The sequence below is a fragment of the Lynx canadensis genome, chromosome E1 (assembly GCF_007474595.2).
Source record: "Lynx canadensis isolate LIC74 chromosome E1, mLynCan4.pri.v2, whole genome shotgun sequence".
Classification (NCBI taxonomy): Eukaryota; Metazoa; Chordata; class Mammalia; order Carnivora; family Felidae; genus Lynx; species Lynx canadensis.
In genome coordinates this window covers 25,290,490-25,303,100 of record NC_044316.2, presented here as the reverse complement: position 1 = coordinate 25,303,100, position 12,611 = coordinate 25,290,490, and the positions used below count along the sequence as shown (strand labels likewise).

Genomic DNA, 12,611 nt, shown 5'->3' with positions numbered 1-12,611 from the left:
GAAAAAAGGTTTTGTTGTTTAAGCTACTACATCTATGGGATTTGGTTACAGCAGCCCAAGCTAATATATGTACACAGGTTACTGCCTAAATTTAGGGTCCCTGAGAACATTTTACCCACTCAAACGACCAGCAAAGAGGATTTTGGGTTGAATTTGTAAAATCAAAAGAGACTGCTGTTTTAACCCTATAAAAAAACAAAACCAATAAACAAAACAGAAAAACCCCAGAGTTTTAAAAAAATCTATCTCAAAGTTCAATACAAAAAAACATAAATAAAAATAGTAGCTCTTACATCAGGCAGAACAACAGCCGGAGGAAGAGGAACCCACAATATGTGAAGGCAAGGAGAACACAGCAACCTTTTCAAAAATTTTCAGTGAGCTGACGCTACAGATTAGAATGCTGCCCCCCAAAAATTCAACTCTGTACCCAACTAATCAAGAGGATCAAGAGTAATAATACTAAAAGCTGTGAACAAAGTAAGAGTGTTGACCGCTGCTGAAAAATTAATAAGTAACTGTCAAAAACTATCTAGTCGAAACATGCCTGAAAATTATGGGCAAAATACAGATATTCCCATACAGAAAATAGCTAAAAAGTCGTCTTCATCAGAGAATCCAGAAATAGCCAACAGAAGTATGTTACTTTAATGAAAAAGTACAAAAGAAACTCATCCGAGAAAGAATGGAATTTTGAAAAAATAATAAAGTATCAACTGGATATCCATAAGCCAAAAAATAATAACCATGACCTAATCCGATACATTATACAAAAAATAACAATGAATTTGGATCATAAATTTAAATATAAAATGTAGGGTGGCTCAGTCAGTTGAACATCCAACTTAAGCTCAGGTCATAATCTCTTGGTTTGTGAGCTCGAGCCCTGCATCAGGCTCTCTGCTGTCAGCATGGAGCCCACTTCAGATCCTCTGTCTCCCTCTCTCTCTGCTCCTCCTTCTCTCTCTCTCTCAAAAATAAAATAAATATTAAAATAATAATAAAAACAAAAAAAATAATAAAAATAAATTTAAATACAAAATGTAAAACTAGAAAACTATCAGAAAATCACATAGGAGAAAAATCTTCAGGCCCCAGACTGGTGCACATTTCTTAGGCAGGAACACAAAAACACAACTGATATATTTTTTATTGGATTTGACAAAAAGTAAACAATTTTGCTCTGCAAAAGACTCTGTTAGAAAGATAAAAATACAAACTTCTGACTGGGAAAAAAGATTTCCAAATGACCTCTCTTACAGAAGTCCCCATCTAGTATTTATAAAATTAAAAAGTGGCAATAATACCAAATGCCAGCATGGATGCAGAGAAAGCATGTTAAAAGGATTAAAGGAAAGTATGAGAACAATGTCTCACCAAGCAAAGGATATCAATAAAGAGATAATACTATAAAAAAAGGAAACAAATAGAAATTCCAGAGCTCAAAAGTACAATAACTAAAATAAAAAATTCAATAGGGGGGCTCAAATCGTGGTTTTGAACCTGGCAGAAGAAATCAACTGAGATTATCGAGTTTGGGGAAAAAAGAAGAAGAAAAATGAATAGAGCCCCAGAGACCTATTAGACACCACCAAGATTAATCTGTGAGTAGCAGGAGTCCTAGAAGGAGAAAAGAGGGAAAAAAAGGTAGAAAGAATGTTTAAAGAAATAATAACATCCCAAACATGATGAAAAACATTTAGGCAATGGAACTATCCTGTATTATACTATAAAGGTAGATATATGTCAATATTAATTTGTCAAAACACAGAGAATATATGAACACCAAGTTTACAAGTCATGTAAACTACAGACTTTGGTTGATAATGATCAGGTCAATATATGTTCATCAACTGTAACAAATCTACCACTGTGGTGTTAAATGTCAATAGTGTAGGAGGTTTGGAGTGAGGGCCGGATTATATGAGAGTTTTCTGTACTTTCCAATTGTGCTGTGAACCTGAAACTGCCCCCCCAAAATTGGAGTTTATTAATTTAAAAAAAAGCTCCTGAGAAAATGTTACTCATTGTGTATCTAAATCACTGAAACCAACAAATTTACACCACCCATATTGAACCTACCCAGATCTAAGCACCGGAGGCCTCTCTGGCACTTCAAACCATATCATAAATGTTGCCATTAAAATATTTGTTTTAATTCAGGACTCAGAGTCACAGCTAATAAACAAGAATGGGAAGGATAAATTGAAAAACAAACTGAATGCAGCTGCTGAACTAAAAGTTTCACAACGCTATTTAATGGCATCCCTTAATTTCTTTGCTGAATAGGTCCCATACAAAACCGAACTGCATACCACCCAAACAACCTACATTTTCTCCTTAATTCACTTTGGACTGTTATTTCATCATGTACATTTTACATTGTTTTTAAAATTTCTCAGAAGGTGGACAACAGGTCTGGTTTTCTCCTTGAATCCTGATGTATGTCTAGGACATCTTAATAATTCTGTCATCGGAAAATATGCCTCTCTAAAAAAAAAAAAGACTAAGAAATTTATTTATATTGTTAAGCATAACGGGGATATGTTCAGGTAAAGTGGTTACAGAATGATCAGGTTTAAAAACAAAAACACACAATAAACATTGCTATGTTTTGTTCTGCTTATTTTTTAATGAACTTCCCTAAACTTGTAAAAAGTATTCTAACAAGCACTACTGTTATTATTGGCCACACTACATACCCCATGAAAAAGCCTTTAACTAAATAAGAGAATTATTGGAGGAGCAAAACAGTTAAAACTTATTGGTATAAATAAATTTAGAAATATGTATGGATACATGTTAAAGAAAAACTGGAAGGTGTTACTAGAGGATCTACAAGTTGTATTTTGAAAAGATCAATTTAAGTAAAAAATTATAAGTACTGTTTTAATGCCCATTTAAATTACACACCTTTCTAAAAAATACCAATTAATAAAAGTTCAGAAGCTAATAAAACTTTTTCAACCAGAGAGCAGAAAATGTATCATTTTATAACATAGGAGGATTTAAAGATCAATAGAAAATACATCATTTGCTCTCCCAAAAATATTTTTTTAAACTATAACGTAAATAACTACAGGGGAAAAATACCAATTACTAAGGAATCCATGCATTTACAAAGGGCAATGCAGCCTCTTGCTTCAAACATGTCATATGCATTCTCAATTTGAGAAGGTTAGGATAAAACAAGCAATATAATACAGAAACTAGACAAGTAAAATAAAATGTCACATAGGAGCTGGGTAATAGTTAGCAGCCACAGCTAAACCCAATATCATTCTATAACTAACAATTCAGATAGTGACCAGCTTAAAAAAAAAAAAAGTCAAGGCTTTCAAATCACTGAGAATTGAATCTTTTATAGATACACTTGCTTATACTCAAGCAATAACAGTCATACTCTAAATAGCAAAGACACTCAGAGCTGAACAGTAAATAACTAAGATGAATTGCAAGCAGTTGCATGAAATCTCCACTATCTTCTATGAAAGATTTTGCAAACCAATTTTGTGAGTGGTTGCTGAGTTATGAATCCTCCATTTAATTCAAATATTTAAACATGTACAAAGCATTTATAAAATGCTGCAGAAATGATGATACACTGAAAAATGTATCTGCCACATAATAAACAGATGAGTCCACTGTATAGACCCTGCTTCACAATCTATGTCAAATATGCCATATTTTTCTTGCCTCATTCATTCAACTAATATTTATTTATATACCAGACACAGAATCATTATTTCCTAACTAATCATCTTTTAAGTTCCAATTTAGAATTGACTTCTTTTGAAGAACTTTCCCCAATAGTCGAAACCAAGTAAATATTCATCTCCTAGCATTCTGTCCTTACTCCACAAAGGATTTTCCTTCCTTGCTTTAAGTCCCTATCACACCAGTAGATGCCATGAGTAAGGACTGTCCCTTGTTAACTTAATCACAAAGACTGAGCCAGGTAATGTGAATGGAGTCTCTAGGGAGCATAAAACTTTTTGATTAACAGGATCCTAAACATTCTAGTGCCATGAACCTTTTAAGCAATATGGTAAAGCCTAGGAACATCTTTCTCAGAATAATATATTTTTAAGACAAAGTAAAATACATAAGATTTTAAAAATTGACATACAATTGTGAATGGGATCAGTTTCTTTATTTGTCTTTCTGTTGCTTCATTGTTAGTGTATAAGAATGCAACTGATTTCTGTACATTGATTTTGTATCCTGCGACTTTGCTGAATTCATGTATCAGTTCTAGCAGACTTTTGGTGGAGTCTATCGGATTTTCCATGTATAATATCATGTCATCTGCAAAAAGTGAAAGCTTGACTTCATCTTTGCCAATTTTGATGCCTTTGATTTCCTTTTGTTGTCTGATTGCTGATGCTAGAACTTCCAGCACTATGTTAAACAACAGCGGTGAGAGTGGGCATCCCTGTCGTGTTCCTGATCTCAGGGAGAAAGCTCTCAGTTTTTCCCCGTTGAGGATGATGTTAGCTGTGGGCTTTTCATAAATGGCTTTTATGATCTTTAAGTATGTTCCTTCTATCCCGACTTTCTCAAGATGGGGGGTGGGAGGGAGGGGAGGGTGGGTGATGGGTATTGAAGAGGGCACCTTTTGGGATGAGCACTGGGTGTTGTATGGAAACCAATTTGACAATAAATTTCATATAAAAAAAAATAAAAAAAAATAAAAATTGACATACAGTGTATGTCTTTTTTTTTAGGTTTTTTTTTGTTATATATTAAAATACAGTACCTACTATAATTTTGAACCATAAGCAATACTGGGAGAATTATGTAAATAAGATAGAAATGATGTGGAAACATCTATTATTTTTATTTGTTCATAAACTCAGGAGTACAGCTAATACTTCACTATTTTATTTTACATTTTCATAAGTGAAGGAAATTTTCATCAGAGATTAGAGAAAATAAAGATGTAATTTTTTTCCTAAGTTCACATACTCTCTGAATTCTATCCATAAACCTTCCAGATCTTAGACTGAGGTTAAGAAGCTTCATTTGAAATTCAAGAAAAAAATGAAAGAGATCCTAAAACTCATAAAATAGTTCTCATATAAAGATCTTCCCTCCAAGAAATTACAACATCCAATGTGAAATTGAACTAAGAATACAACAGAAGAACATCAATTTGTATATTTTAAAATGTTACATACACACCAAAGGAATGATCTAGACAAGAAATAATTGATAACTCAGACTTCATTAAAATTAAATAATTCTCATTTTTAAAAATACTTTCAAGAGAATAAGAAGACAAGCCATAGACTTGGAAAAAATATTTACAAAACACCTAATACAAGACTGCTATCGAAAATATACAAAGAACTCTTAAAAGTCAACAATTTAAAAATGAACAACCCAATCAAAAAATGGAAAAAAGATCTGAACAAGCACCTCATCAAAGAAGATACACAAATGGCAAATAAACTATGGTATGTCCACACAATGGAATGTTATTCAGCACTAAAAAGAAATGAGTAATCAAGGCATGAAAAGACATGGAGGAGCTTTAAATGCTTATTAGTAATTGAAGGAAGTCAATCTGAAATGACTATATACAGTAAGATTCTAACTATGTGACATTCTGGAAAATGAAACAAACTATGGAAACAGTAAAAAAGATCACTGGTTGCCAGGGGTTGAGGAAGGTAGGGATGAACTGGTAGAGCAAAGGGGATTTTTAGGGCAGTGAACCTACTCTGTATAATGGTGGATATATGTCATTACATATTTGCCAAAATTGACAGAATGTACAACACCAAGAGTGAACCCTAATAATGTAAACTGGAACTCAGAGGTTAGGTAGGAAGACAAGTATTTAAATAAATGATTACTTCAAGATAAATTATATCATAGCGTTATACAAATAGTGCTCTAGGAACACAAAAAAGGAGGTATAAATATAAAAATTTTTAATATTACCATAAAAACACAAATTTGGGAGTTCAAATAAAATCAAATGAAAAATGTATGTCAAAATTATGAAATCCCAGTAAACTGTGGTTTTCTAGAATTAATTGCTAGACAATGATACAGATAACTATAATATTCTTTAAGGTAAGTGGTACGTTCTTGTTACAATGGAAAGCCACAGGATGGAAAAAGTACAGCTTCCAATGTCTAAAGCATTCTGACTATGGAGATATGAAATATACATTAATACAAAGGAGATTTGACATAACAGATGGACCATCAAAATGAGTCATACTGGTTACTCCAAGTAGAGTGCTGTAAGTGACATAACTTCCAGATTGTTTCTTCAAATTTAACTTAATTCCCATAACATTCAAAGCATTTCCATAAATCTTTGTCTTTATTAATTAAATCAATCCTACTGATCAACAACCACTACAAAAATCTTCCTCTCTATCAAAAATGACTAAGATATTAGAAGGAAGATTATTCAAAATGCTCTATATTATCCTCTTACCATCATTCTTTATTTGAAAAGATGAAAAGGGAAAAAAAGATGGGTCTTTCCATCAATTTTAACTGATAGGATAATTTCTGCAGAATAAGATAAAAATGACAATCTCTTCAGATCCATCAACCAAAGGGATAAGATCTAAAACGACTGTAAGTTTATGAAGACTATTTCAGCTCCCAAAGCAAAAGAGCAATTTTATCTTTTATTTAAAAACAAAGTATTTTAAAAATGACTACACTGGAATGGAATTACACCACTGTAAGTATTAAACCAACTCCTAACAATGAAAATTGGTAAGTAAAGGGAAAGAATTAAGTATTTATCCTGCCTTTCACATACAAGAGAACTATGGTGCATTCCTGGTTGATGAGAGAAAACTTTTTTTTATAGAACAGTAGTTAATCTTGCAGAAAACATGGTATTATTAGAAAAACCACCATTCTCCAAGCTTCAACATAATCCAACTATTAAGTAAAAAGTTGTTTCAGAAATGAAGCCAAGTGGCTTCAGCCAGTTGAGTGTCTGACCCTTGATTTCAGCTCAGGTCATGATCCCAGGGTCATGGGATCGAGCCCCTTGTTGGGCCTGAGATTCTCTCTCTCTCTCTCTCTCTCTCTCTCTCTCTCTCTCTCTGCCCCTCTCCCCCACTCATGTTCTCTTGCCCTCTCTAAAATAAAAAATTAATAGATAAAAAGAAATGAAGCCAAAAAAATGCTCTGCAGATTACTTGCTAATCTCCATAAGAAAAACCTATCTCCAATATGTAGATATTTTGAAGGTCTACTAACATAGCCATGTGATCAACATAATATCATATTATATATTTTGCAGGATACATTTTTGAGATAATTGGAAACTTTAAATTATGGCTTGGATATTAGATAACATAATGTGTTAACTTTCAAAACTACAATATAATATCTGGCTATATGGGAAAAGGTCATTATTCTTAGGAAACCATGATTAATTTGTAGTGGGTAAGTTGTCATTACATGAGTAACTTACATTCAAATGATTCAACAAAATACATATACTTATGTACATCTATTATACATACATGGGTATACAAGTACATATACATAAGTATACACATACCTATACATATATATATTTATTTATTATGCACAGCAATGTGAACACCTATTTAATCAAGGTAGTGATACATGGGTCATTACTATACTATCTTTTAAATCTATTTTTATGTCTGAAACTTTATATAACAAAAAGTTTGAAGAAAAAAATGAAAAGTAGTAGGACGTTCCACATTACTATAACATCTCTCCTAATCAAATGCTTTAAGAATAAATAGAAAAACAAAACCACTACCAAAACACAGGGAAAAATACAAGCAAATACTTTATAATACGCTTGTATGTGAAAGTGAAAAAGAAATTTGAAATTACAAGGAAAGTGCCACTTACATACATTAATATGTAGTCTGGAATACTGAAGTTCCTGGCTTAATTATAATACAGAAATTAATGCAACTCAATAGCACAGTTTACCTACTGCTGATATTCAATTACCTCTTTACTGAGAGCAAAACTAATGCTTGGTGGGTTTCTAAATTTTTATTTATTTTTGTTTAATGTTTATTTATTTTTGAGAGACAGAGTGTGAGCAGGGGAGGGAAAGAGAGAGAGGGAGACACAGAACTCAAAGAGGGCTCCAGGCTCTGAGCTGTCAGCACAGAGCCTGATGCAGGTCTCAAACTCATGAACTGCAAGATCATGACCTGGGCCAAATTTGGATGTTTAACTGACTGAGCCACCTAGCCCCCCCCCTAAATTTTTATTTTAAATTCACTCACTCAAGAACCACTTACTGAGGTCTACTTACTTTTCTGATACCCATTGACACATTATGAAAAGTCAGATTCCATGTTTCATATTTTCCATTTCCAAAAAAAAAAAAAACTTGTTGAAATCCCATGACATAAATGGAAAGAAAAAGGACATACCACTTGTATTAAATGCCATACAGCACACTGGTTTCTCATGAGCAGGAAAGTGGGCCACGATACCATCACTGTCAGAATCTTCGCTCACAAGCACCTTCACAGAAAGAAAGAAGGAAAATGGAAATTAAACTTTACTCACCAATTACTGAGCCTGAAGATATACACAGCTACACTACAATATCCCTGACCAAAAGTATGCATGATTGCTTCCACTATACTGGAAGATTATTGTCACTGTAAGGTGAGAATGCCACTTTAGGAATGAGGAAAAGATACAATATACTCCAGAAGATCAATCATATAAACTCTAAAAACAGTGGATGGGCTTTACGGTAGATGACAGAGACAAAAATTTCTTGAAGTAGAGGTTCAGAAAAAAACAAAAAGCATAAAATCAGCTTTGTAGAGCTTCATCCAAAGACAGGAACATACAATTCTTATTATGTTATGACCTACTGGAAAATGTTTGCTTACAACTAGATCATTACTGGATCATGATATTCAGACATAAATAATTTAATCTGAAGTAAATCAGGAACTAATCCTAAACAGGCAATGTTAATTTTTCTTTTAGTATGAAAAACTTTACAAAGGTATACTTTACATACCATAAAAGTCACCTATTTCATGTTTACAATTCAATGATTTTATATAGTACTGTAACCATTACAGCAATCCATTATATAGAAATGTCTGCTTTGTCATCCTTTACTATCCTAATGCTTTAATTTTCTTGCCTATTGCTGACTCAAACCTACAATTCAGTAAAGCTACTGATATATCAAATTTTTTGTGCATAGATCTTTATTATCATCTTAACAATTTTTAAGTGTTCGGTTCATTAAGTATACTCACATTGTTGTGTAACAAATTTCTAGGACTTTTCCATCTTGCAACACTGAAACTCTACCCACTACACTCTGATTCTTCTTCTTCCCTCCCCCCAGCCATTGATAACCACTTTTCCACTTTCTGTTTTTATGATTTTGACTACTTTAGAGAGTCAAAATAACTGGAAGAATATAGTTTTTACACTTTTGTGATGGCTTTACTTCCCTTACCAAAATGTCCTCAAGGTTTGTCAATGTTGTAATATGTCACAATATTTCCTTCTATTTCAAGGCTGCATAATATTATAGTATGTATATACCAGATTTTTCTTTATCTATTCACCTAGTGATAGATATATGGATTGCTTCCATATCCTCGCTACTGTGAATATGCTGCAATGAACGAGGGTGTGTAAATAGTGCTTCCAGATACTGCTCTGAATTCTTTTGCATACAAACCTAGAAATCAGATTGCTGATCATATGATAATTTCATTTTTAACTTTTTAAGGATCAATTTTTTTTTATCTTTTCAAAGAACCAATTTTGGAATTTCCCCAATATTTCACAATTTAGTATTTTTTTGACTTATGTTCATATATTTAGTATTTACTTCATTTGTTGTTTGGTTATAATTTGCTCTTGTTTTCCAGATTAGAAAATGGGAAAAGTGAAGATTATTAGTTTCAGACTGTTTTTCCTTCCTACTATAAGCATTTAAAGCTATAAATTTCCCTCTCTGTAAAAGAATAGCTGCACTTCATAAATTCTGATATGTTCACTTTTTATTTTTATTCCATTCCAAATATTTTCTAATATCCTTGGGATTCCTTCTCCCACCCATGAGCTATTGATAGGTGTGTTTTATTTCCAAATATTTGGAGATTTCCATAATTTCATTGTTATTTTTTAAGTTTATTTATTTATTTATTTTAAATATGAAATTAATTGTCAAACTGGTTTCTATACAATATGCAGTGCTCATCCCAACAGGTGCCCTCCTCAATACCCATCACCCACCCTCCCCTCCCTCCCACCCCCCATCAACCCTCAGTTTGTTCTCAGGTTTTAAGAGTCTCTTATGCTTTGGCTCTCTCTCCCACTCTAACCTCATTTTTTTTTCCTTCCCCTCCCCATGGGTTTCTGTTAAGTTTCTCAGGATCCACATAAGAGTGAAACCATATGGTATCTGTCTTTCTCTGTATGGCTTATTTCACTTAGCATAACACTCTCCAGTTGCATCCATGTTGCTACAAAGGGCCATATTTCATTCTTTCTCATTGCCATGTAGTGTTCCATTGTGTATATAAACCACAATTTCTTTATCCATTCTTCAGTTGATGGACATTTAGGCTCTTTCCATAATTTGGCTATTGTTGAGAGTGCTGCTATAAACATTGGGGTACAAGTGCCCCTATGCATCAGCACTCCTGTATCCCCTGGGTAAATTCCTAGCAGTGCTATTGCTGGGTCATAGGGTAGGTCTATTTTTCATTTTTTGAGGAACCTCCACACTGTTTTCCAGAGCAGCTGCACCAGTTTGCATTCCCACCAACAGTGCAAGAAGGTTCCCGTTTCTCCACATCCTCGCCAGCATCTATAGTCTCCTGATTTGTTCATTTTAGCCACTCTGGCGTGAGGTGATCTCTCAGTGTGGTTTTGACTTGTATTTCCCTGATGAGGAGCAACGTTGAGCATGTTTTCATGTGCCTTGTGACCATCTGGATGTCTTCCTTAGAGAAGTGTCTATTCATGTTTTTTGCCCCCATTTCTCCACTGGATTATTTGTTTTTTGGGTGTGGAGTTTGGTGAGCTCTTTATACATTTTGGATACTAGCCCTTTGTCTGATATCTGTACATTGATTTTGTATCCTGCGACTTTGCTTAATTCATGTATCAGTTCTAGCAGACTTTTGGTGGAGTCTGTCGGGTTTTCCATGTATAGTATGATGTCATCTGCAAAAAGTGAACGCTTGACTTCATCTTTGCCAATTTTGATGCCTTTGATTTCCTTTTGTTGTCTGATTGCTGATGCTAGCACTTCCAACACTGTGTTAAACAACAGCGGTGAGAGTGGACATCCCTGTTGTGTTCCTGATCTCAGGGGGAGAGCTCTCAGTTCTTCCCCATTGAGGATGATATTAGCTGTGGACTTTTCATAAATGGCTTTTATGATGTTTAAGTATGCTCCTTCTATCCCGACTTTATCGAGGGTTTTTATTAAGAAAGTATGTCATCACCACTAACCCAGCCCTACAGGAGATCCTAAGGGGGATTCTGTGAGTGAAATGTTGCAAGGACCACAAAGTACCAGACATCACTACCAGCATGAAATCTACAGACATCACAGTGGCTCTAAACGCATATCTTTCCATAATAACACCAAATGTAAATGGACAAAATGCACCAACCAAAAGACATAGGGTATCAGAATGGATAAAAAAACAAGACCCATCTATTTGCTGTCTACAAGAGACTCATTTTAGATCTGAGGACATCTTCAGATTGAAAGTGAGGGGATGGAGAACTATCTATCATGTTACTGAAGTCAAAAGAAAGCTGGAGTAGCCACACTTATATCAGACAAACTAGACTCTAAATTAAAGTCTGTAACAAGAGATGAAGAAGGGAATTATATAATAACTACAGGGTCTATCCATCAGGAAGAGCTAACAATTATAAATGCCTATGTGCCGAATATGGGAGCCCCCAAATATATAAAAAAATTAATCACAAACATAAGTACCCTTATTGATAAGAATGTGGTAATTGCGGGGGACTTTAATACTCCACTTACAACAATGGGTAGATCAGATCATCTAGACACAGGATCAATAAAGAAACAAGGGCCCTGAATGATACATTGGATCAGATGAACTTAACAGATATATTCAGAACTCTGCATCCCAAAGCAGCAGAATATACTTTCTTCTTGAGTGCACATGGAACATTCTCCAAGATAGATCACATACTGGGTCACAAAATAGCCCTTCATAAGTATAAAAGAATTGAGATCATACCATGCACACTTTCAGACCACAATGCTATGAAACTTGAAATCAACCATAGGAAAAAGTCTGGAAAACCTCCAAAAGCATGGAGGTTAAAGAACACCCTACTAAAGAATGAATGGGTCAACCAGGCAATTAGAGAAGAAATTTTAAAATATATGGAAACAAAGGAAGATGAACATACAACAATCCAAACGCTTTGGGATGCAGCGAAGGCAGTCCTGAAAGGAAAATACATTGCAATCCAGGCCTATCTCAAGAAACAAGAAAAATCCCAAATACAAAATCTAACAGCACACCTAAAGGAAATAGAAGCAGAACAGCAAAGACACCCCAAACCCAGCAGAAGAAGAGAAA

General features: G+C 34.0%; 1 protein-coding gene across 10 annotated transcripts in view; it reads right to left on the bottom strand.

The window, feature by feature from the left end:
* BCAS3 (BCAS3 microtubule associated cell migration factor) overlaps positions 1–12,611 on the bottom strand; it is a 619,432-nt gene that overhangs the window by 404,281 nt on the left and 202,540 nt on the right. For all 10 annotated transcript variants that reach the window (XM_030295988.1, XM_030295991.1, XM_030295990.1 and 7 more), the window contains one exon: positions 8,415–8,508. In XM_030295988.1, the coding sequence (XP_030151848.1) occupies positions 8,415–8,508 (94 nt within the window). The remainder of the gene's footprint in view (positions 1–8,414; positions 8,509–12,611) is intronic.